Genomic DNA, 27,638 nt, shown 5'->3' with positions numbered 1-27,638 from the left:
TTTCTTTATGAGAGTCGCCCTTAACCCACAGTTCCTCCATTTGTCCCAACCACTAAGGTGTACAAACCCCCTCTCACTCAGACACAAGCTTAACAGTAACGAATCATACACCTCATTTCTCACTCTCACATACTGCGCTGCACTAGCCATTGTTAAAGTAAAATCAAGGAAAAATTTGACTTAATTGTAATTAATATAAATGCACATCTTAACCATCTAAAGAAAAACTTTACTTTACTCAGAATAAGAGGATTCCTAACACACACTTAAAAAAACATTCTTTTAGAAACTTATATTGCTTTTCAGATTAGTGAATATACATAATGTGTATATTACCTTGTATATGAAGTGTTCTTAATAATCAGTTCTCTAACACAGAAAATATTGTGCAGTTAGAAATTTACTAAAAATGTTAGTCATACATCATAAAAATCATTCTTATTTTTATTTGAATATGAGAAATAGATAAATGTTGAACAAATTTATTTTCTACCACAGTAATGTCTGTAATACTTAGACCTAAATTATTCTGCTGAATGCAAAATAGGATTATCTCATTTATGTGTTCTGAAACCCAAATACAATGATCAGACTTTTAATTAAAAGGAAGCTAGCAAATAATATGTATAGAACTTGAATATGTTGCCTATCTTAGACTTTTTATGTGAAATTTTACAAAACCTTTATAAGAAAATATTTTTTTAAATAAATTCTTTAGGTAGATAAAGAATATATTTGGATTCTTCATGTTTTAAAGTCATGAAAAACAACAAAATACATTTTAGTAACCATACTTTAGAGACTGATTTTACTAAAAGAACCTAGAAATTTGTTCTCTATGTGCAATGTTACACTTTAAACTATTTATTTCCTTGACTTTGGTCATGGGGTTTGTAGGATATCTAATTTTAAATGTAAGGTTCATATATGTATAAATATAGGTTTTTCATAACCAAGCTTTTTAGTTAAATTTTGAGTTTGAACATTCCAAGTATAAGGTATGCACCGAATAAAAAAGGTAAGAAAATAAGCTGTTAATTTTCAGATGTATTATAACACTTTCAAACTTATACCTAAAGTCATAACTCTGAATATTCATTAATAGTGTATTATGACACTTGCCCTATTCCTGTACATGACTGAAAAATATTCCTTAAATTTTGTATATTTTTCAAAAACTGTCTTCACAATTTTATCATATCATGTTTAGATGAATTTATTACATTTTATAATATGTTTATATTAGTATATTTTTAAATTATCATTTTTATATACCTCAAAATGTAATACTATAAACAGCCAATCCTTTCTATACTACTATATATATATATATATATATATATACAGTGGAACCTCGATAAGTCGGATCAATCGGGACCGCGGGCCGATCCGGGTTAACGAAAATCCGGGTTAGCCGGAGAATTAGGTAAAAATTAATAAAATACGGTGTATTTACAGATAAACTCCGTTATAATTGTAAACTTCATAACATATGCACATTTTAATTATTATTAATACTTACAGTACATTTTATAACTGTTCATTTCCTGGTAAAAAACTCAGTCAGCTTTGGTTGTGCCAATGTCGTCTGCCGCTTGCGTGCTGTGCGATCCCGCAGTCTCTTCAACATGAGCAATTCAGCCGGCGATGTTTCTGCCTGCCGCTCGAAATAAAACCATTAGTTCGTTTAGTTTGGTCACTGCATCTCCATGACTCATCACTGGATCTTCAATGTCCCCGTCTGCCTCCTCAGCGTTCTGATTCATTAGCATCAGGTAAAAAAAACGACGCGATCACTTCCTCGTCAGTAAGTGGCTCATAGCCTCGTTTTTGTCTGCTCCTAACCACAGAGTAATGTTCATTTTCATCGACTTCAGAGCAGCCATCAATATTTTGGAACATATCCAGAAGTTCTTGGGGCTGGACATCGTCTGGAGAGTCATTTTCCATATTACAGTTCCCCACTGGTTGAATTATATTTTCAGGCAAGTCGCATACACCCTTCCACAGTTTTTCCAAGATTTAATTAAGCTGATTTCTAGGTCACTTGTTCCCAAGATTCTGCAATCATGTACATTACACTTTTCACATTAAATGTTTTGAGAATCTCAACTACACCGTGTTTCTCCTTCATTGTCAATGATTATGCTTAGCATCTGTCTTCTGTAAACTTTCTTGATTTTCTCGAGAAACCCCCTGGTCCATGGGCTGTAATAGCGCTGTTACATTAGGCGGCAAAAAACTTGACGGTAATATCCCCATGACCAGCACATCTGCAGACGGATGTGAAGGGGCATTATCAATTAGCAGGACAGCTTTAATTGGCAACCCACAATCTTTTAAATATTTCGTCACACTGGCACAAAACAATCAAAAAACCAGTTTTTAAAAGTGTTGCTGTCCATCCATGCACTTCTTTGAGACTTGTAGGACAACTGGTAGAGAATCCCGATTAACGTTTTTCAGTGCTCGCGGATTTTTCGCTTTTCCTATTAAGAGTAGAGGAAATTTTATGCTTCCCCGAAGCATTGCTGCAGGCCATTATTGTCAATCGGTCTTTGCTTTTTTTGTATCCCTTTGCGTCTTTTTCAGTTTTTGAGGCCAAGGTTTTGCTTGGCAACATTCTGTAAAACAGACCGTCTCATCTGTGTTTATATATTTGATCTGCCGTTAAATTTTCTTCTTTAACAAAATCCAAAAACTTGTTTTTATAGTCATCAGCAGTGCTGTTGTCGCCAGATTAGACTTTCTCCTGTGATAGATAGTTGGCGAATACCATGCCGTTTTTTCCACCTATCCAACATCCTTGACTCGCAGTAAAGTTTGGTTCACAATCAGGTAACTGTTTATTCAGTTTGATTGCCTTTTCTTGAATGATAGGCCCAGACACTGGCAAACCACGTTCCCTTTCCGCACAAAACCAAACATACAAAAGTGTCGTCAAGAGTCTCGTTTTTCGCTTTCTTAGCTTTGCACCGATTGCCCAAACTGTCTTTTGTTTTCATCTTGAAACAAAATTCTTCGATTTTTATCCTATTTTTTTTCCAAATCCGATACTGTAGATGTACCGACACCATTAGAGGCTGCAATTGTTTTTAAAGATTCGCCTTTATCAATCCTACCTAATGCCCTCTAGTCTCTTTTTCCATTGTCACTACAACATTTTTACGTTTTGTTGCCATCGCGTAGATAAAACAAACGCACAACACAAATGAAGCACACTATCTGAAGCACAATTGCAGAACAGAAGCAAACAATACAGTACACTACACACACAACACGGGCACAAGCGAGCAGAGCGAGGTAGGAATGGTACTGAGGGGCCAGGCATGGGAGAGGGGTTGGGGAAATACGCGTCTGTTATTGTTTCCGAGAATCCGGGACATTTACCGCCACTAGGCCGCCGCGGCGCCGTGTGCTATGAGTCACACACTCACTGTCGTACAGTCCCATCAAATACTGATGCAACATCGATTCACGGATACAATACCACTCAAAAGTATTACGTTTTTATTGTTGAAATTTTTGTCTGATTTTTTAATTTTTTTATTGAAAATCGGTTCGGGTTAGCCGGACTTCTGGGGTTAACACGTTCATTGCGGGCCCCGCGGAATCCGCGGGGTAAGCGGCGGCGTAGCAGTGCGCGCCACGCGGATCCGCGGGGCGTTGCCATAGTCTCGACTATTGCTCAGTGTGAGCCCAGCTCTCGGCCGGGACGGTTCGTACTCGTTGAGCGTGGCGTGTGTGGTTCCGAGTTGACCTTGACTTGTACTTCGTTTCTGTTTTCCCGCGTTTTTAGCATGTGCAAGTGATGCGTTCTTAGTGAGTTGTTTATTTATGTGTAGTGACATTGTACTATTGTATTGTACAAGTTTTATATCGCATTTTCACCATGTCTGCCAAATCCAAAAGCCCCTGCCAATAGTGCAATACAATGCAACATGAAAGGCATCGACCGAGCGGACCAGATGCTCTCTTATTATCCTTGCGAGCGTTAAAAACCTTGCGATGGTATAAAAAAGATATTATTCATGTGATGCAAATGATCGTAATAAATGCCATGCAGCTTCACAATATGCATGTGATTGACAAAAACTTCTCTTTGTTCGACTTTAGAAGCAGTTTGATAGAGAGTCTTTTACCCCCAAAGCAGCAAGCTCCTCTCATTACTCCGCCAAGAAACCCAACCCACAAAACTTGTACAAAATGAAGAACGGGATAAAAAAGGGTGACAGAAAACGTAAAGATTGTAGGGTATGCTACAAGAATGAAAAGAAAAGGAAGATGACAACATATACATGTTCTGTTTGTCCAGGTAAACCAGGACTTTGTGCTGTACATGACATACATCACAGAGGCCAGCAGTAAAAAGCCATGCCCTCAAGACCTATATAAATATTGTATATTAGTATTATTTGTTTTTGTTTTGCACTGTATAGTGAATTAGTTTCAAATTGGATTGTTTTTATTACGGTAGCCACTCACGTTATTAGACTTTTTAGCGCGCTCTGTGTGACAAAACTCTTTCCGTGTGCTGACCCCGCGGATCCGCGGGTCAATCTGTGACGTCATGTAATCCGCCATTTTGGATCACGGACGTTATTATCTGCCCATAAATCTGCCTCTGATAGGAAATGGTAACTGTATTAATAAATATTAGACTTTAGGTTCTGGGGCAATTTACATGTATTTGCCGGTCAGCAGTCAACGTGTTAACGGGGGGTCCGACTTATCGGGGTTGTACTGTATATATATAAACACCATTATTCACTAAGTTTGACTATGTTTTATTTTTACTGACGATCCAAGCTCATAAATTGGAATTAAAAATCAATATGGTAACTAAAATAAATAATCTTTCTATGAAAAAAAAATAGAAAGCATAATCATAATAATCTATTTTCAATGAATTGGATTTAAGGCTATACATTAATGATAAAGGTTTCAGAATAAAATATAGATCAAACCATCTTCTTAGTTTAAAGTTTTTCATTGATGATGGAGGGTTTGTGTTATACATTTTGTAACATATAATGATGGCAAATGTCCAAATTCCTATTATCCAATCAATTTTCATCAATTTTAAGCACAGTTAAAGTTGTGATCAGTTATTATTAAATCCCATTAATACTTTTATTTGTGGCTGAAAAACTAAATTACCTGTATGGTAACTTTGTACCTAAACTAAACAGTACCAACAACCAAAGTAAAAAATGTTGTACGAGACCAAGCCATACCAACCTCAAATTTCTTACACCATATGTATTTACATTTAAAACAAATCAAATTTCTATTCACCTCATTAAAATTTATATTCGTTTACATTTTTTTTTTTAATTAATAACTCAAAATTATACATTAATAATTATAACTTCTTAGCATTCTAACACTGTAATTCTCCATTCTCATACTAAATGTTAACTCCATACATTAGTAACGACTCACCTTTCTCCTGCAGAAGACTCAGTTTGTGGACCCTGGCGTCTGCATGCCTCTGCCTTAGCTCAACCTCTTCAGCAATCTTTTCCTTGATCATCTTATCTTTGGTCTCCACCAGGTTTTTGTGTAAATCTTTCAGTTCCTGATCAATCATTGTCATTGTAACCAAAATAAAACTACAATTCGTGATAAATATTAATATGTAAGCAATTGCACTGGTGAAAAAATTTGGTACTTTTTTTCAATGTCATCTAAATTTTTACCGTGGCGAGAGAAGTGTAGAGGGAATGCATGACTGATCAAGCATACCTTCGCTTGAACTTGGGAAACACATTCATTGCTTTATAGGAATTTCAAAAACATTATTTAGATGCATAATTAGAATAGGTTACTCATTATGTGTGTGCAATACAAGTAATCCATTACTCGTTTAACAACGAACATTCTGTGGAGCATATCTTAGCAGCACAATGATACTTGTCCTGTATACTAGTAGTTTGGTTGGATTCGTATATTTTATACATAACTCTAACATTTAACTTAATTACGTTAAAAAATAAAACCAATATTTAATACTTTTATTTTTTATAAAAGTATTAAATATTGGTTTTATGTTTTAATGTAATTAAGTTAACAGTAACCAATATAAGCTCCATCTACAGCATAACACTCAGTATATTTAGTAGAATAACAAATATGTTCAGATCCAATATGGTTGTAGAGAACTACAAGTAGCAATAATTAACTGTTCCAAGTGGGGAAATGTTGAACTGAACAAGTAACCAGTTACTCATTTCGCACCCACCCGCACTAGTTACTCATTAGCTCAGTGCAACCCGATACACATGACAAGATTCTTGTTTTTCAATCAAACAATAGATTCATGAGATATACAAAATGCTTCAACTAAACACACCAGAGTAAAATGATACATTTTTACATCACATACTAATTAAAAATTACACGAGTAACAACTACTTGTGATAAACTAAAATGCATTAAGCAAGTTTCATATTGGCCATATGGGCATCCCAGTAGTAGTTTTTGGTTCAATGTTCCTTTGACTTGTGAGCTATTTTCTCACATACATGTCCATAAAAACATAGTGTTTATAGTTAAAAAGAACTATTTTTATGTTTAATTCATAACTTGTATAAATAATTGATTTTTTGTTTGAAGGTTATTTTTGACGATGGAAGGATTGTGAAGGAAACAGGATTTTTCCGGACATTTGCCATCGTTCAGTGAAACAAGAAAACAGTAACACTATGTTTCGAGATCTGCAATCTGATCTCTTCTTCAGGTAAAGAACTAACCTAATACATAATTACAAACTAGGTTAAAATAAACAAAACTTACTAAAGCGTTGTGGCACGCCTGTCAGGAATCACAACCTACATGTTGTTTGTCAACTTCACTAACTCTATAGACATGCACTTAATACAAAACTATACAAAACACTAATCATTAAAACTAAACTACGGAATACAGGTCACAATACGTCTTCACTCGTCTACTAACCACCTACGACTGACCAGAGGGACTAGCCAATGGTAATCGTGACGGCTGGCTAAAACAAGAATTTAAAAGTTCAAAAATTGCACACCATTGTTGGTCCGAAGACCATCATATGAATTGGGATGAAGCCCACATAATACATCGGGAACCACATTTCCACCACATGCGAGATGAACTTCTTAAAACCATATTGTGACTCCGAATTGGTTTATTACAAATATCCGATCCGTTTGATACTTTTGGTTTTCTCTTCAGTTCATTTTTTAGAATTGGCAACCAAAGCGGCCTAATCTCGACTGATGGTTGACTGATTTGGTTGGTCTGCCAATTTAATGTATGTTGCCTCAATTAATTTCCTTTTGAAGAAATGTGGTTCCCGATGTATTATGTGGGCTTCATCCCAATTCATATGATGGTCTTCGGACCAACAATGGTGTGCAATTTTTTGAACTTTTAAACTCTTGTTTTAGCCAGCCGTCACGATTACCATTGGCTAGTCCCTCTGGTCAGTCGTAGGTGGTTAGTAGACGAGTGAAGACGTATTGTGACCTGTATTCCGTAGTTTAGTTTTAATGATTAGTGTTTTGTATAGTTTTGTATTAAGTGCATGTCTATAGAGTTAGTGAAGTTGACAAACAACATGTAGGTTGTGATTCCTGACAGGCGTGCCACAACGCTTTAGTAAGTTTTGTTTATTTTAACCTAGTTTGTAATTATGTATTAGGTTAGTTCTTTACCTGAAGAAGAGATCAGATTGCAGATCTCGAAACATAGTGTTACTGTTTTCTTGTTTCACTGAACGATGGCAAATGTCCGGAAAAATCCTTCACAATAATTCATTTGTATAACATCATATTCTTGACATGTAACACAAAATATAAACTTAATTTTTTTCTGTTCATTTTTAACATGCTGTTACTCTGTTAAAAATACATACAAATAATTGACTCGACAGACAATATGCAGGCATTAATCAAATTAAATAAACATTGTATTACATTAGAAACTTCAATTTTGAAGTCAGTTGACAAAAATATCATGTTTTTAAATCTTTAAATAAATTATTGGTAGTAGTTTATTCTCCAGTAGTTTGGATAGGTAATTAAAAATATATGGCACCAAATCAAAGTCAACCAATTCATAAGAAAATGTGTGGCCCAACAGGTACGATGAGATATCCTTTAATAACCTTTCCAAAAAGTTTCAAAAAGCAAATTAATCAGTGTCACATAAATGATGCCAGTTGTTCTGATACTCACACTCTCATACTTTTGGACCTGGTCCTGCAGCTCTTCCAAGTGGATCAAGGCTTCTTCCTTGGCTTTCTTCTCCTCTATCAGCTGACGTGTGAGAGACGTCAGCCTCCTGTCCTCCATGGTGGACGTCGCCCGACCCTGTGTGAGACCCAGCACGATGGCCGCCTCTCCTCTCAGCCGCTCCAGACAAGACTCCAGCTCCGCTCGCAGCTGCAGTGACACGTCCACACTCGTGTTCTCCAGGCAGTCATCCTCCAGCAGGCTGACCAGTGCACTCACATCTGGGGCAAAGTGCACCCTTCGCTGGTCATTGTGAGACTCGCTCTCGGAGTCACTGCTAGCCTCAACATCACTTGTGTGTACCTACGGTGGGCATCAATATAGTAAAATCTTAAATTTAATTCTATGGACTCTACACAACTAGTAGATTTAATACTGAATCTTTGGATCAAATTAAAGAACCGCACAGTGAGGAATCACACTATTCCTAACTATATTATCGCAGATTAAATAGGCAAAATTCTTTATTTTCAAATTCTTCAAGAACAGTAGATCGGTCAAATATAAGAAACAAGAAACAAAAGACAGAAAATCTGAAAAAAATGGTTTACAACTCAATGATTTTGTTTAGTACAACATTTTTAGAGTAATATTGATGTTCGGTAAACCATTAGTGTAATGCTGATGGATCACAAATTATGATAGTTTACCCTACTATATGAAAAGGTATAAACATAAAAAATACAACCTATTATAAAGTTATTAAAAGTTTGTATATACAAATAAACAGGTACAACTCTACACTCCTATAGGCTCAGTGTAAATTTTTACCAATGTGTGAATATGTACATTACAACTACTTCATGTTACCTAAAAAATTAAAAATTTAACAAACATTTTATAATTGTAACACAAATCAGTTTTTAATTATTATTTTTATATAAGATGAGAGCCGAGTTCCATCATGCAGATCATTAATAATGTAACCCACTCACCGTGGACGTGAGGTGAGGAGAAGCCATCTTCAGCAGTTCTCCTACAACGCTCTTGTTTAACTCGTCTTCACAAGATGTCAGGTACTGGGCCAACTCCTTTACAACTCTGTGTAGAGTCAATGCCAGGCTGCGCAGACTGTCTCTGTAATAAACACACTGCACTGAAGTGGTGAAAACTTAAGACTTTATTTCTTACAACAATTGTTAGACAACAGTTTACCAGGTAGGACTTCCCTCTCCTTCCACAAAGATTGCAGTGTGCAGATTTGAATGTATTGAAGTGGTTAAACCTTTACAATGGGAATGGAAAGTAAAATATTATTTGGTAACATCACTAGCGTTAAAAGTGTTTTCATCCAGTTAACTTTAACAACAAAATTTAGCATTAAAAATTATCAACTTATCAAATAATGCAAAACATGTGGCCTACCTTTCTCGAATGATTTTGTCCAAATCTTCATCTCCAGTTGATATTAATGTTAAAGGCATTTCTTCTGCTTGTTTGATCTGAAAAATAAAATAATTAGTAGGTTCTTGTTGTTTTGTAGTGGAGGTTGAGATTTTAATGTTTAAAGAAGTCTTACATTTGATTAAAAAATACTCTATTTATGAAAGACTTAAGTCGATTTAAATCAATGGTTCTAAGAATATTCTATGTATAAACCAAATGATCCACATCAGGAAGTAACAGAATAGGAGTCCAAATGTAAAATTTGACATTAAAGTCAAATGACATCACTTTTTTAAAACATTATTTAAGCTCAGTAAAAGAGTGGTAGCATTATGTATACCCTTAAGCAATAATTATTTTTGAGCAGATATTTCAATGTTGCCTTGTATAAATTTGTCAAAGAGTTTGACTTCAACTCAGTCAATCACAATCTTTTAAAGGATCACATAAGAGTAAGATAAACGGATTGTTTCAAATCCAAATACAAAGGTTTTATTTGAACTATTTAATTTGAACGGAGCTGAAACTTCCAGATTAATATTAAATTTATTTGTTTATAATTATTAAAACCATTGAATTAAGAGCCACAGGAAGGCCCAAGTTGAGATGGCGAGACCAGATCAGAAGAGATATAAGAAAACTGGGAAGAAGGGAAGAAGAGGCAATGGATAGAGAGATCTGGAGGCAGTGTGTTGGCGAGGCAAAGTACCACCTTGGGTACCAAGAGCCACGGCAGTAAGTAAGTAATTAAGTAAGTAAGTATAATTATTAAAACACGTCTTCTCCACTAATTCTTTTGGAATATATGTAGGTCATTAATATAAATTTAAAATAGTGGTAAAAAACTAAGCCTTGCAGAATACCCTATATCACTTTTACCGATAATTAGTGAGACATGATATTTAAAATCGTATAGACAGAAAAACCATAACAACTTCACTAATGAATTGCAAGAACTTCATAATCATCATAAGGTAATTTTTTATGCTTATGTGACATACAATAGCAGATATAAATGTCTCCACCATATCAAACAAAATGAACCCACTGAAAGGGATTTTGTAATAATCAGTAATGACAATGGACACAAGATTGTACAATGTAAAATGCGATTATTCATGTTGCTAAATGTCTTCTAAATGACATGTTGTACCAACCACATTTCACAACAAATCTAAGATATAACATGATGCATTGTAACTAACCGAATACATCTTCACAACCTCACTAAGCTTAGCATCACACTCAGCTTTGATGTCAGCAATCTCAAGAGCATGTTCTTCTACAAGCTGAGCCATCTGGTGCTGGTATTTGGAAGTGAACTGACGTTCCAATGCAACCAGTTCTGGTGGCCACTGAGACTTGTCATCTCCCTCATCACCGGAAGCTACCATAGCCTGCAAAATCCAAATATCACTCATTGATCACAGACTATTAAAACATAGGTTTTACAACGTACATTGTCCATTAATATTATAAACATTGACATATCATTGTTACCATTGGATATAACTTATCTTAGAAGGTTTTCACTATTATGTTATGACTTTACACCAAGGCCTTCTATGTAATAATTATAACCCTATAAAACCAAATCCAATAACAGTGTTAAATGTTAACCCCTTTAAAATTCTTTTTGTAGTTAGTGACTTCAAAATAAAATTGCTGAAAGTCAATCCAAGTTATATACTGACCAATTTTAAATTTAAATATATTTAGCTCTTTGTGTACACACATATACAACAAATAACTATATATATATATATATATATATATATATATATATATATACACAAAAACACATAAAAGTGAGAGATCCGGGTTCAAGTCTTGGCGGAGCAAGCACTTTTTGTGATTCAATGTTTATTTGAATTAAATTAGGCTATTGCACTTACATCAATTTAACGTAAATAAAAGTCATTTGACAGGTATTTGGTCGTCCGATCATATGTTATTTTAGTTATTAAACAAATATATGACAGAAACGGTCAAATACAAAATAATTGAATAGTAAAAACTACAACATAGAGAAATGTCTCATAAAACTATGTAACAAATTTCTTTTTAGCCTATATGGTTACTATGATAGCATCCTAAATTACTGTATTCATGTTATAAGTGCAGAAGAAAACTCATAAAGTGGAGAATCATAATTTTAATTATAATTTTTAGACACCCCCAGCCGGTGTCATGAATGTCATTCCAGGTTTTCTGGTTCAAACCATGTCAAAAAATAACTAACACAATTTTAATCTTGAAATATTTTGATCTAGCTATTAAGAGCCACCTTCAGCTTGATCCAACAAATTTTGATCTATGACGTTTTTGACTGAAGAAGTGTCTCTACTATGAGGTCGATATTTTTTTAAATTTGAATTAAGATGGCTTGTGTTGTACTTTATAGCAAAAAACTTGTGTAGATATTGACTGATGTACAAGTTAGTAAAGTATTCCAAATTTAGAGGTAAGCACAATTCTCGTGACTAAAAAAAACACATATAAATTAACTTATTTTATTTAGAACAGTAAAAGCTACTCCTCTTACGAATTGCCCTAATTCTGCCTATAATATTTACCACAGTATAAGCTTTGTTACAGTTTATCTATGCTTTATGACATAACCTATTTGATACAGAAACTTTCTCAAGAAACAGAAACCTTTTTAACTGCTTTTAACATATAAATATCACAGTATTATTTTAAAAAACTCAAAATAATATTGATATATGAAAATAAAACAATACTTATCTCGAAATACCAATCAGAAAGATGTTTAGTATAGACTACTTTAAACCAATTAAGTTTTTAGATATAACTCTCAATGATATGATGGATGGATTATTCCATAAAACCACAAGCAACCATTTCACCACATTGGTTAGATTAGATGACAACAGTTAAAACGCAAGACTTCAGGCACACTGACAGTAAGAGTTTGCTATCACCAGTGGACTGGGCAGAGGTCAGACTTATCACTTTAGAATTTCAGACTAAATTTATTTGAAAAAATGTTAAATTCTTACGACTTTTTAAGTTTTGTGTTCATTTACTTATTTAAATTCACCATAAGATTGGGACTATATTATATTTCATTTAAATTTGTTAAGACAGTTTCTCAATTAATCTAAATTACTGTACTTAATACTTTGAATGCTGTGCTTGCATAATGTAAAATGAAAACCTTTTTGCTCAGTGTTCAAATTGTTACAGCATAATAGCCATACTATTACAAAAGAATCTAATGGTGTTTGTCTGTGTGTGTGTTACTCAATCACATAAACACTAATGAATCAATTGTACTAAAATTTTACATAGGCATTTTTATAACAGTAGTTTATATAGTTTTTTACGTAGTTATAACAGTAAACACTTTCTTAAATACTTATTGATGCTATTGAACAATATTCCACCATAGAATTTGCTTAAAAGTTAAAATACCATTGCCTCTAGGTATTTTAAGACTGACATTTGAATTTGTTGATTGAATTAACTAGATTACAAACTGGGAGATGTCTGTCGCATAATAGGCTTTGCTGAGGTTCCATGCAAACTTTCTAGTTTATTCTTGAAATATCCTATGGACAAACAATCATACAGAATAGAAGTTTTTACACCTAGCAGACAAAGGAGAAATTGTGCCAATCTACTACTGAGTGATAGGCTTCAATGAGGCTCAGCCAAATCTCATATATAGACATGCAACATCATTAAACTCATTGCCTATGTAAAAATGAAGTTTTGTGTAAATTTTTAAGTCTACAGATGAAATAATTATCGAGATATCTTGCAGATAGTTAACCTACATGTGTTTTATATATATATATATATATATATATATATATATATATATAGAGAGAGAGAGAGAGAGAGAGAGAGAGAGAGAGATGATATATTTATATATATATCACTTGTTAAAGTGTCATATGATTGTACTCATTTTGTATACACATTTATTTATTCTGCAGTGCTCTTGGTTATCCATAGACCAATTAAAACATGTAAATAACACTAAGTCAATTAAAACCACAGTAACTTCAGTCAGGAATTATGTTTCTTACAAATTGAGTACCATAGTAATAATTTTACTTAACACATTATTACCATTACCATTTAAAACTGTAATTTGTAAAAAAAACTAAGTACAATGTTAGAATTGAATATTATTTCAACGTAATTGATACAAATAAAACGGAAAAGAAACATTTTAAATTATTGTAGAATGTGAAAATTTGGCATTGAAAATAATGTGAATCACTCGGTTACATAGTAGAAACATGCATTTAAGTATTAAATATTGCTTGTTTCACAATTAGCTACATCAAGATAGTATTACATTTATATATCTTGATTTTTGCATTCCGTTTTTGGCTGTGATATATTTTTATTTCTCTGTCAGAGCCTTTTAGAACACTTTTTCCTGAAGACAGTAAAAATAGAAAACATTTTGATAACTCTCAAAGAATTATTGGAAAAATAGTAGTTTTTGGTAACTTTGTAATTCGGCTGAAGGAAAAATATCTGAAGAAAAGGATATGAATTTTGCATATGTACATGAACTCACATGAATGACTTGTTTAAAACTTAAAGAAGCATTTTTAACTAAATATAACTTTTAAGATTTTACTTAAAGAAATTAAATTTGTTTTGTAATAAATAACATTTTCTTTAGGCATGTTTTTATAAATATTTTAAAATTCCAAATTCTTAACTTTAACTTTTTTTGTAGGTCTGATTTAAAATTATTACTGATTTAACTGTCTACATTCCTAATAGAATGATAACATATAATATATTTTCTATCTTCAGAGAAGGCATCTTTAAATAACTGTAGCTGTTACTTAAATCATAAACAAACTAATTTTGTTCCATCTTAATTTTGTTCCACTGTTACAAATAATTTTCCTTCACCTATCATCTTCAATATGACAGACAGAGAAAACTGATGAATTTAATTAACGAAGTGTAGCAGGAAACTGCCATTTAAAACCCTTCTAGCTCTTAGCTGTTCTAATACCATCAACAGTGAGCAATTGTGTATGGCCTTGCTTTGTGGTTTATCACAAGCATTCTATTTAAATATGTATTATATTCTGAAAATCAAAGTATTAGTATTACCACTAATTTTATTACATATTAAAGATATGTTGTAATTTATACAGATTATTACTTTTAACTCATTTATAAACTTTAACTTATTTTACGTTTTCTTTAAGCTTCGCTGCTTAGTTTATAAAACTATTTAAGTTACTAATTTATTGACATTGTATTTTATTTAACTGGACAGAGTCAGCTTTATACTTCAGTTCTTACCTATAATTCTCTTAAATCTGACAACATACTCTAAAAATTTAGATAATCACTAGAAACTAAAAATACCACAATGCTTGCATAACATATTATGTTATTATGCTAAAATTAAATAACTAAATGTCATTGCAATGAACAGAAGAAACCAACCTGTGATGTCTAGCTCAATGTACACAAACACACTTGGTCACAGACACAGCCAGACTGCCAAACTCTGTTCCCACTCCAGCCTCTGAGTCATGAGTCAGCCCAGACCAGAGGCCAAAGTACAACCACCCTCCTTCCTTGTGTCAATGTTACTCACAGATATATCATATCTGCAATGTTTGTTTTTGAGCTTCCCTCATGGCTAATAACTCTTTGATTACTAGCCTCTGCATATATCATAATTTTAAACCCAAAAACTGGCTGTAATTCTTCCCCATGATGGCAGGCCATTTTTGAGTGTTTTGTACCCATACTTTAAAAGTTTGGTAAAAAATATATTTATATTATAAACCCACGTGTGTGAGGAATTATTTTTTCAGGGAAATGTGGATTTAATTATGGTGTACACAAATTATGCATGTATAATTAAACAAAAATGTTTACAAATAACTTTTTCATTCTTTATTTTTGAAAAGTGGTAGAACTGCACCTTGTTAAGCGTGATAATATAACAAATATGAGAATCAAGATAGCAAATTTATTATTCATTGTATCTAGTTTCAGAAAATATGTAGTGGTATCCATATTCTCTTGAAAAAATTAAATATATTGTAAAAACTACAAATAGTACACAAAAGGCAAAATTTGTTACTAGGATATGATTATTTTCAAAATAAGGAATATATTATTTTTACACTAAATGTTTCCAAAATATAAAAACATTTAGAGAATTATATGCATTACAATATAATAAATAAATACTATAACTAATTTTATAAAACTTGTTTATTTTTGAAAGTGGTGTTGAGAGCAACAGCTTTTGATAAATCAAAAGTTTCTTCTTAAAGAAAATTTAATGAAAATACATGGTTATGTGTTTCTTTGAAGTTTTTTAGCACATGTCAAAAACTCTTCTAGGCTGTAAAAAGTTTCCCCCAGTAACCAAGTCCTTAGTCTTCTCTTCAGAATTTCTGGGCTGTCTTCCTTCATCTTAGATGGGAGTAGATTGTAGAGTTTGCTCCTCTGTATAGTGGTTTTTTAGAAAAAAGGGATATTCTGTGTATTATCAGACTGAAGTCTCGACCATGTCTGTTTTGAAGGCTGTGCAGATCACCATTTTTAGGAAGTCTTGGTTTCAAAGCATGTACAATTACCTCGATTACATAAATAGCCACAAACGTCAATATTTCTAGTGTTACAAAAACCTTGCCTGCAACTATCTTGCCATTGGATGCCGTGATCCTAATAGCTCGCTTTTGAGTTCTTTGCTGATGAACCATTCCATAGAAACACTTCTTATATAATGTGTGATTCAAAGAGTGAATGACAAGCTATCTTTGTTGTCAGTTGTGTGGTTATTGCTTCAGTTCTTAATACACACAAGGACGTACCAAGTTTCAGGCGCAATGAGTCAATATGGGCGTCCCATGAAAGTCTATTGTCAAGAATCACTCCAAGATGCTTTGTCTGGTCAACATTAGCAACATTGGGTGTTCCAGAAATATTGTCCTTGAGTTTACCCAAAATCATTTGAGTTGTTTTTCCTTCATTAAAAACAAGGTCGTTTGTTATACAGTAGTCTTAAGTCATGTTAACTGTGATATATGTGGCAATTTCCAAAGCTTCAGAATTATTATCATTGGTTAGCAGAACAGTAGCATCAGCAAACATGATTGTTCAACTATAAGGTTCCATGAACATTAAGGTTACATGTGAAAATAATAAACAAGACAGGTCCCAACACTGAGCCTTGGAGAACTCCTATTGTTATTTCTCGTGAAGTAGATCTTGTACTTATTGTTGTTCCATGAACAGTTTACTTCATTCACTAAGATTGAAATCACTGAAGTACAACATTTTTAAACACCAAGTTGCCAAGCTTTGTTAAAATTAAACTATGATAAAGGCAATCAAATGCTTTACTTAGTCTAAGAATGTGCTACTGACTGTGTTACAGACTTCAATGTTGTCAATAACATTCTCTACAAATTCTATAAAAGCAGCTATTGTTGATTTTCCTTGTATAAAGCAATGCTGTCATGCAGGTAAAAGGTTGTTTAGCAGTAGATGATGAAATAGTCTTATTAATACAACTTTCTCAATTACTTTTAAGGTTATTGATAGTAGGGCAATTGGTCTGAAATTTTTTATATCATGTTGGTCTCCATGTTTATACAGAGGGTATATTTTGGAGATTTTAAGTTAATCAAAAAACATTCCTTGTGAGAGCGATTTATTAACAATGTCTGTAAGGGAATGATTTAATTCATGGGCACATAATTTCAAAAGGTGTGAAGGGATGTCATCAATTCCAGTTGAAGATGAGGATTTCATTTTGTTGACTATGCTGAGAACCTCTTTGGTTGTTGTAGGTCGGAATGTCATAAGTTGATCATGGTGAACAGGATGTATAATGTAAGACAAAGCCTGATGAAGAGAATTCACTTTCAGTCTATTTAGAAATACTTGCAAAGTTTTCATTAAAGAGCTCAGCTACTTTGTTGGTATCTTCAGTCTTCATTCCTTCATCTGTATTCAACTTTCATTTCATTTCACCAATCTTTTTTTGTGGCCCTCTCACTGTTTACAACTTTCCATATTACTTTACTTGTGTTGGTAAATTTAGCTATATGATCCTCATTGGCTAGCTTTCTTATTCTTAGAGTACAAAGTCATAAATTTTATTTTGTTGAGCTGCTTCTAGCCGATCGACCTCACTGCCACTTAAAAGATAAGAGTTCCTGAGCTTCAATAAATCTTTTCTCAATTGCTTAGTTGCTTTTCTAGTTTATGCAGCCTCAAAATTCCCTTTGTATTGTCTTCATTCCCTCATCTGAACCGTTGGGGCAAATTCCACTGTTTGAAGGAGTATAAAACAAAATGGTTTGATATATTTGGAAATTATTAATTTTGCTCATTTCTATACCATACTTTTTAAATTATTTTATGAACTTACTTACTGAACTGTCTAGGTGCCCAACTGCCCATAAAACCACCCTATCTCATGGCCTATACCACAAGCGAACAACACACCAAAATTTCATTAACTTTGGAATTGTGTCCAGGTACCCCCCTAAATTTTTATCCTACTCCTCGACTACATGCGAAGCTACAGGTAAGTACTGTCTTCAATAACATTAAAATAAATCACAAATGTTAATATTCTTACATCAAGTATTATCAGCAGTAAGCCCCTAGACCAGTTTACAAAGATCCTACCTTGATTTGTGACTCCAAGACACGAAGAATGTCCTTTCGAATTTTGTCAGTCAGCTGTTGAAGTTCCTGATCCTGGCATGCCTGCAACAAACATATATGATGGTGAGACTCTATTCCCAAAACATGTATAGAATATAACTTTTGACAACATATTAATTCCAATCTTAATTTTACGAACAAATATTAGTGGTCTGTAAAAACCAAATAGTCCTTATACTAATAAATGGAAATTAATTTTTATCACTGGTACCACTGATGTAGTTGAAATACGTACGGCTCAATCAAAGGAAGGTGGATTTTATTTACAGGAATCATTCCCTAATATGTACCGATAAGCGTATCTTTGAAGAGAAGTTGTATAAACTATATATACTTATATTACGGTACATATTCGTTAAATTAGTATATATATATATATATCTTAATTTACTGCAATAGATCTCAAGCCTAGATCACTTGCCATGAGTGATATGTTACTTTTAATATAATGTTATTAGAGAAATGCAAATTCAGAATAATTTATATGAAATAGCATAGCTATGGTGCGAAGCGTTGATTCACGTTGAATGTTAAACATTACGAGGAAGTGGAACTGGAGCTAAACTCAACATTGTATAAAAGTAAAAAAAAAGATAAAGATTAAAGATTCCTTGATAAATGAAAATTTCTTCTTCAAATGTACTTTAATACAAAGAAAACAAGTTCTAACAAAATCAATGAAAATACAAAAAGTAAGCAAAATAGGTTTTCAATAAACAAGTTAAATTTAATAGAAGTTTTTTACAAATTTGCATCATGATCAATCCATACTGATCTATTCCATAAGAGCCATGCTCGTGTTAATACAGGTGAACCTGTTTTGTACTAGTAACTGTGATGGTCATACATTTTTCAATATCTGCCTGGTACTCAATGCCTGATAGGCTGTAAACTGAGAAACTAGGGACCCTATCAACATTTGATTCAGCCACAGATAAAAGCACACTAACATCTCGAAAGCAACACGGTTTGATTTATACAGATAATAGGATTACAGACATTTACCATCTTTGTGCTTTGAAACTGGTATCCGTCCACTTCTTCAGGTGTCAAATTTTGAATCAAAATATTCAGATGTCAAGAAAGTAAACAATACAAGAATCTTGGTAAATACACCAAAGTTAGGTTTTATATCATAAAAATTGTGTATCACAAATTTTTACAAAATTTATAAAAAATAATTATATGATACAACTTTAAGAAACTATTACCAACTCTTGCGAACAATTATCTAATGAAATAGGTCACAAAAATTCAGTGCCAATAAAGAAGAAGTGTAGTGAAAATTAATTGCAAAGATCGATTTCTCTCTTCGATGGACAATTATTAATAATCAGGATGAGTGTTAAAATTGAATTTAACAAAAGTCCAAGTTCCAAGCATTTTTTGCAGATATTGCAATTTTTTATTCTCAGAAACAACTTAAGGATTATGAAGTGAATGTTCCATATAAATTGATGTTTCCTAAATAAAATAAAAGTAAATGTTAAAAAAGTAGATGGACAGGATTTTTAGATCCTACTATAAGAATGTCCAAAATAGGCTGAACCATGAGTAGTAGTATAGTGAACCACTGGAGGGTTAAACTTACTAATATATAAATAATAAGTAACTCTAAATACACTTTAAACCTATAAAAAACAGAATTTGTCTTCCAAATATTTTTAAAAACAAAAACAATCATCTTACTTCTTAAGCCTATGTGGCTGGTGTTATAGATAACATCTAAGTTTTCCTGTTCATACTACTTTGAAACTTGACAAACACTATTATTGACATTACTACTTTTCAGCATCACTGTGGAGAGCTATCTTCAGTCGAGAGATTTTAAGCCAAGATTGTGAATAAAACACTGGATGGAAGACTGGATGAATAGAATGGAGTCCAGAAAAAAAAAGAAAATACTTCAACAAAGGATACAGCATCAAGTTGTCAAAAAGTTACCAGCCTGTGATAAAAAAGCCATAATAATTTTTGTTGCTTACATTGGTGGTCATTGACAGGTTAAGTTCTCCTTTTTTCATCTGACCAATACTGCAAGCTGATGTGTAAAATATTTTCCATAGCAAGGTGGTAGTATTTTAAAAACAATGTAATTGCTTTGGCAAACTAACATCAAGGTGTTTGGTTCAGTGTCAAAAAATCTTAAAAACGATTAAAATCTTAAAATATTTTTACCTTGATATGGAATATAAATATTTCTATCTTCAGTTAACAAATTTTTGACAAAAATTGCAAAACAGTTCAACTGTCCAATTTTTTAAGTCAAATGGTTCCCAAGAGCTAGGCTGACAAATTGCTGTAAGTAAATCTTGAATTTCATAAATTTTCAGGCATGGTTTGAACCAGAAAACCTTGATGATAATCATGACATTGGCTAAATAAGCCTAAGAATTAAGATGTATTGACTGGAAAACTTAAAATTTAGATAAAAACAATCATACCAGAGTTTAACATTTTGTTACCTGCCAATGGTCTTTCTCCAAGTGTAGTTCCATAATGGATTTTTGCATTTTTTCAACTTGTTTTCTGAACTTATCCTCCATGTCAGTTTTCTCCTCCAGGATCGCCCCTATTCTTGTTGTCATCTCAATTTCAAAAGCTTGCTTCATATTCTCCACTTCTTTCTTGTGTGCCTTGACTAATTCAGATTTTAATTTCTCCATTTCATTTTCTTTTTGTTCACTGAGCACCTTCAGTTTTCTTTTTAGTTGCTCATTGTGCTTTGTTTTCTCCTTCAGCTCATGTGACATAAACACTTCATTTTTTACCAGCAATGCAGAATTCTCCACTTCTCTTTTTGCCATCTCATCATATCTGAGTTGGAATTTCTCCACTTCCATCTTGTGTTTCTTATTTAGTTGTGATCTAATCACTTCTATCTCTTCATCTTTGCTTTTCAGTACTTGTTCAATAATATCTTCCTTTATTTTTTCAATTTCAGTTTCGTAATCCTTCCTCACTTCTTCTTTAATCTGATAAACTTTGAGATCCAGATCGCTATCCAAGTCACAACTATTGTCTCCTGGTTGCCCATATTCATCTTTCCTGTAAGCTGTCAACTTCTTTCTGCACAATTTACAGATGAACTCATCTGGATACTGTGAACTAAGAGACTCTACATCTGTCTTACACCTCTCTTGCAGAGTTTTCAGTTCCTCTTTAAGTTCCTCGATTTTCTTCTCACAGCGCTCATGAAGTTTTTCATCATTGTTTCTGAAAAATAAATTTTAAAATGTATAATTAACTTATGTGTATTCACAAACAATATGATTTTAAAGTTTAGAGTGTATTTTCACGTCCATGTCATTTTTATCAATAAATTTCACACCAGTACTAGTAAATAGTTGTACACAAATATTTGATTGTAATTTTAGGCTATTTTTTGATAGAAATTATTTTAAATTTCAACTATTTTAAAAATTGAAAGTTAAATTATAATATAAGAAAGAGATTAATAAGTCTTTTTACAGAAAGCATGGTATCTTGTGAATTTACTCACAGATGATTGTGCTCGTCCAACCCTGTGTCATAGAGATCAACCATGTTGCCTATGTCTGACGAACAACTGCCCTCTGACACCTTGCAGCTTTGTTGGCTCTGACTGTAAATTTCCTCGGAGTAGCTACAAAGTAAAAAAAACCATCACATACCACACTATTTTATTAACACATATTAACCCTCAGTAAACCTTGTATATAAACTTTGCAATATAACTGAGATCACAGATGATAGCAAACTTAACTTTTTTTGTCGGAATTGAAACAGTTCATTATAATTTAATTGTGTCAAAAGTTTTAAAAGATTCATTATTTAAATCATTATGTTTTAATATTTCATGTAGTTACTTTAAAATAACTTTAGCTATTATGCTTAGGCAGCTAGTAATGTCATAACTAACATTTGCATTTTCCAGTGCAAACCGTACTAAAACATTGCTTTTGCTTACACAGTAAATTCTTGGAATATTTAAGTTTAACATCTATGTTGTATGAAATAGCTTTCCCAAGCAAATTCTCTAAATATCTCAAGAATTCCACCATGGTTTGCACCAGAAAACTTGGATGATAGTTGTTCAAATATAATTAAATTTATCAAATTAAAATCTAACCCAACGTAAAATTGGTATATACACATACAGTAAATGCAAGGAGTACATGGCATGAACAAATTGACATTCATTTAATTCATTGGCAAAATTAATCTTGCATATCACCATAAAGTCTAGAAACTGTTTTATGTCAATGGAAAGTTTTCAAGTTTTCTCTGTGCACTAGGTAAAAGTAAAAACTTTAAATGTAAGCATAAGTCAAGTTGCAAATAATTTTAAAGGTCTAATATGAAACATACACATATCAAGATTAAATTTTACATTTTTTTAAATAAAAGTGATCATTTACTTTTTTCAATATTATATGACTATTATAGGATTTTGTGGAACACTTATTAAAAAAAAAACTATAACATTTTGATAAGAACATAGTGTGATTTCCTTTGTAGCCAGGCTGTTCTCAATCCTACTCAGCAGATGGTGCAAGTCAGTGTCACAGAACTTGACAGGCATATACCCTGTATGCATGTTGATTTCAATAAAGAGGAGTGTCTAAAAGGGCTCCCTTTCTTAAGTATCTCTTCACCATACGTTCGAAAGTCTTCCAGAGAAATGATGATAAACTTATGAAATGAAACAATTTTGGATTAGTGTAGTCAACAAGACACCCTCATCAAAGTATAGACTACTTTAAGACGACACCAGGCATACAGAATATATCCATAAAACAAATTATCTCTGAAAAGTTCACATAGTAGGCCAAGATGAGATTTTGGGTCCTTCTGTAGCACATTAAGTAATATCTTCTTCAACCTTGTTAAATGTTTGGAATTCTGCCAATAAAACATTTGAATAAACTGTACTCTTAGGGTTATGTTTATGAATTGCCAAAATTTGAATGACCTTCTAAAAAAATGGTTTGTTATGTTTATGTTAATTTTTTTACTTAAAAAAAATACCCACGAAAATGTTATTTTTAAAGTTATCTCCGTGTTTCCTCTTTATTGATTCAGAAATATATTGTTTATCAACTAATGATTGTGGAAGACAAATTTAGTTGGATCTTCAATATTCTGCACCAAGCCAAATTTAAAGAAACAAAAGAAAAAAGTTAACTAATTTTATTATTTCTTTAATTATAGTACACACAATTTTAGTAGGCTACTGTTTTGTAATACCAAAGTTCTTCAGAAAAAACACAGCAATTTCTAGCTGGCAGTTTTAAGACATGCCTCTGGTGAATGGCTTGGCAGTATTGGAATAGGTAGTCTGTTAGTAAATCACTTGGCTGTAAAAGAGTTACAATGTACTATGACTAGAGTATTACAAGATTACAATACCTTTGCAATTTCAAAATTAACTTTGAAACAGTACACATAAATACAATTATTTAATTTCAAAACCAAATTATTTTCAAACTGAAAGTTGTTGTCTACATTTTTTTATAATACATTAAATACCATTCACAAAAGGGTTAATTTAATTACAATAATTTGGATATAGGTTAAATACAACATACTTATAAACATAACCTATAAAATAAAAAATGACACCTGAGTTTTCTTTCTTCTCAAACATGTGTTTAAACTTATGTTGCTTTAAGAGATGTTTTAACATATGTTTGGTACAAATTAATTTTAACTTCTTGTCATTTCCATAATTTTATTATATTGTCAAATAACTTGATTTCAATACATAACTAATTAGTAATAACTAATTAGTAAAAATTCATAATTCATAGCACAGATTAGACAAGGGACTTTGGTATTAAAAGCCACCAACATTAGACTGAAATCATGATGGAAATCATTTTGTCTTAAAAATTATTAACAAGTAAATAAACTATATTAGCTATTAAAACAGTTGTGAAAATTTTACATTGTTCATAATTTTAGTTTATTGATGAAATTTAGTTTTAGAAAGGGTTACTATAACTTATATTGTAACGTTATATTTTACTATATGTTGTCATAAAAAGAATGAAAACCAGGACAAAGTTTTGTAACAACATTTTTACTTTTACCACTTTTTAGCAGTAAAAAAAGGTTACGAAAATTCTGAATAGCCTAAATATATTGAGAAACAAAATATATTTTCTGCATAATATAGCAGAAAAAGATGTACTTAATGTGTCAGTAAAAGCAAAAATTGTAATTTCTGCAATATATTTTATAAAACATGGATACGTTACACAAAATTGTGAAAAGTATGCTAAGTATTTTTTTTTTATACCTTAGTGTAAATATAAAATGTAAAAAATATATTTTTATATTGTCAAGAGTATACTGTATTATGAAATAACAATATCTGTAACCAAAGCTATAAAGATATAATTTTTTTAGAGGCAAAAAAGAAAAGAAAAAAACCATGGAATCTCAAATGTTTAATGAAAATTACGAAACAAATTAGGCTTTAGACAGAATTGTTATAATTTATTCTAAATATTTTCCACACAGGAAACTAATGTGGTAATAGAAAAGAAGTAGAAGGTCAAAATACTTTGAGTAATAAATTATTAAATATAACATTATATGTAAATGGGCCGCTCATTAATATGTTTTGCTGAAAATATTGCATACAGGTTTTTGTAAAAGCAAATTATACAAAAATATTTTTTTTATTTTTTTCTATAGCATATTTTATTAAAAACATATCTGTAAATAAATACATATGAAATATGTTGTAATATGGCTAAAAATTAAAAAGATACATGATGATATGAAACCTAAACAAAGTGGTTTTTTGGAAAGATAAAAAGTAGTTTATAACTGATGAAATAAATACCTTAGCAATTCTATGAATAGTTTTTGAAAAAGCGTAAAATATAATCCAAACTGAAAAGAATATGTAGGCCTACTAGATATTTATAAATATTTATAGCAAAAAGAATATTTATCAAGACTAATAACTTTCATGTACAACAGTTTATTAAACCTTTGCTATCTACAAATAATTTTGAAAAGGGATAAAATATAATCCAAATTAAAGAAAACAATAAAACAAATGATTATAAAACTACATTTTCATCTAAAGAAATGTAGTAAATTAATATTCCATTTTGGGAGAGATAGGCCTAGAGCCCACAAAGAAATATGAAATTTGTTGTACAAATAAATAATAATTTTAGCACTAAAACATGCCACTTTCATAATCTATTTATATATAAAACACTTCACAATACTAACCAAAGTAATCCTTAGTAGTATATTATACAAAAAAGAACTTACTGCACTTCACAAAGGTTATAACTTTCGTTACCAAGTAGTCTAGGTCGGCAACCCCACTCCACAAAATACTTCTTAACAATTCTTCTGATACATTAGCTCTTCATCTTTAACGAGATTTTTCAATTTAAACCCATCAAACTATAAGAGTTTATTACATTTTCCCAAAACAACGTATTTTACACAATCTACTACACCTGATTTAAGGATTTGGAAGAATGCTTATGGTAAACAAAGTATAACAGGAATAAAATGGCAGTCAGAGTACTGAAAAGATAATTAATTTCTGCATTTAGTGACATTTTGCAAAGGTATGTCAGTTATGTATATTAGTCCTGTGATTGGTCACATATAACGTATTTGGTAAATCGTTCAGACCGTTGGTGCAAGCTTTCGAAATTATATTTTATTTTTGTAAAGCGTTTACCACACCTGTTACATTAAATATAAAGACTTGTAATATATATATATATATATATATATATAATATATATATATATAATCCAAAAAACCTGAGCTGCATGTGACATTTGGTGAACACACGTAACATGCACTTTATACACTGCTAGGGTTAATACCATATACATTTGTTTAGTTGCTGCTCATCATATAATGAGTTCACAAATGACGCTATCTTGAAGGCAATTACTACAATGCAATTAAGTATGCACTGTATCAGCTTATTAGCTTATGCTTGCTAGTGATGCTGATATTTAAATATTTTTTTACATATGGTTTGAATTTTATTCAAGTAGACTATCAACAAATAAAGTTAAATATTAGCATAAACATGTTTCAAAACTAATGGAAGAAAGCATTTTCTTATCTTGGAAGTTCATTTCAACTATCTTTTTTTTATTTAAATTACTATAATTTTTTAATATGTTGATGCGATAAACTTGGATTTATTTTTTATATTAGTTAATTTTTTACAGTAATGAACAAATTTACTGCTTTCAAGGTTTTTGTTTTTTTATAGTTTATTGCTGTAGTTTGCTAACCATGTAACTGTATATTTTTAGACTCAGCATAAAATTTGAAAACAATTATTTTAAAAGCTTGACAACCCTGCGGTTTTCTGTAAGTTTATTAAAACATTTATTTTGTAACAAAAAGAATTGAAAATAATTTAAAAGAATGCATATCTTATCTATTTTTATGATTACACTCATAAATCTGGATTCAACATCTAATGATGAAAGAAATTATACTTAATAAGAAACAATTAGCCTTGGTTTTATGCTATTTTGAATAAATTTTACAAACAAGGAAAATGGCAATTTCAACAATCAGTTTCAGGGTTAATAATTTTAAATGGCTTTATAGCTAAATGTTTATATAACATAAACTCACCTAATCACTGAAACATAACCTCTTTATGTTTTTTATACAATGGCACAGTAATTGTCTCCATTTGAACTCAGTTTAACATTATATTCCTTTTCTAACACTAATAAAGTTTTCTACTTAATAAATTTTATTTTCCATTTAACTTAATTTCCTTACCAGAAACTATGAAAAAACTAAAAAAATTTGACCAAACACAGCTTATATAACAATGCCTGACTTGAGAAACAGGCGTGTCCTAGCCTGCAAACCTGATAACTTAGCATTCATTCTTCTGTCAAATAGAGTAAGTAATCAACAATTACTTGGTTATTGAGTTTATCTCAAAATGAATAATATTTTAAAGCAAATATATAGGTAAATATTAACTGTTTAATGTGTTACAGTAACATATGCTATTTGAAGGATTTTAAGAAATTAATTTTATCTCCTTCAGCAATATTAGTCAAAACGTTTTCTCCTCAACAAATTTCTACTTTTTTGTGGTTTATCATGCATACCTGGACCTTCACATACCATTCCTTTAGGTTAGATAAAAAAACCACTGAGAGCTTATATTTTGATAAAACAATTTAATAACGATTCTTTCCTTTAGATATTTAAATAATTTTATCTATTTTTTCTCTGATAACTTCCTGTTATGTA

General features: G+C 31.6%; 1 protein-coding gene across 3 annotated transcripts in view; it reads right to left on the bottom strand.

Annotated features, from left to right (window-relative positions):
* The window catches only part of LOC124359879 (pericentrin-like), a 128,854-nt gene that overhangs the window by 59,351 nt on the left and 41,865 nt on the right, over window positions 1-27,638 (bottom strand). For all 3 annotated transcript variants that reach the window (XM_046812993.1, XM_046813001.1, XM_046813009.1), the window contains exons 13-20: window positions 21,874-21,996; window positions 20,837-21,587; window positions 18,333-18,413; window positions 10,865-11,056; window positions 9,639-9,715; window positions 9,209-9,350; window positions 8,217-8,576; window positions 5,446-5,581 (exon numbers count right to left, since the gene is read on the bottom strand). In XM_046812993.1, coding sequence (XP_046668949.1) covers window positions 5,446-5,581; window positions 8,217-8,576; window positions 9,209-9,350; window positions 9,639-9,715; window positions 10,865-11,056; window positions 18,333-18,413; window positions 20,837-21,587; window positions 21,874-21,996 — 1,862 coding nt within the window. The remainder of the gene's footprint in view (window positions 1-5,445; window positions 5,582-8,216; window positions 8,577-9,208; window positions 9,351-9,638; window positions 9,716-10,864; window positions 11,057-18,332; window positions 18,414-20,836; window positions 21,588-21,873; window positions 21,997-27,638) is intronic.

The sequence above is a fragment of the Homalodisca vitripennis genome, chromosome 1 (genome assembly GCF_021130785.1).
Source record: "Homalodisca vitripennis isolate AUS2020 chromosome 1, UT_GWSS_2.1, whole genome shotgun sequence".
Lineage (NCBI taxonomy): Eukaryota > Metazoa > Arthropoda > Insecta > Hemiptera > Cicadellidae > Homalodisca > Homalodisca vitripennis.
Note: the sequence above shows the minus strand (reverse complement) of the source record. Positions and strands in the feature narration are given on the sequence as shown.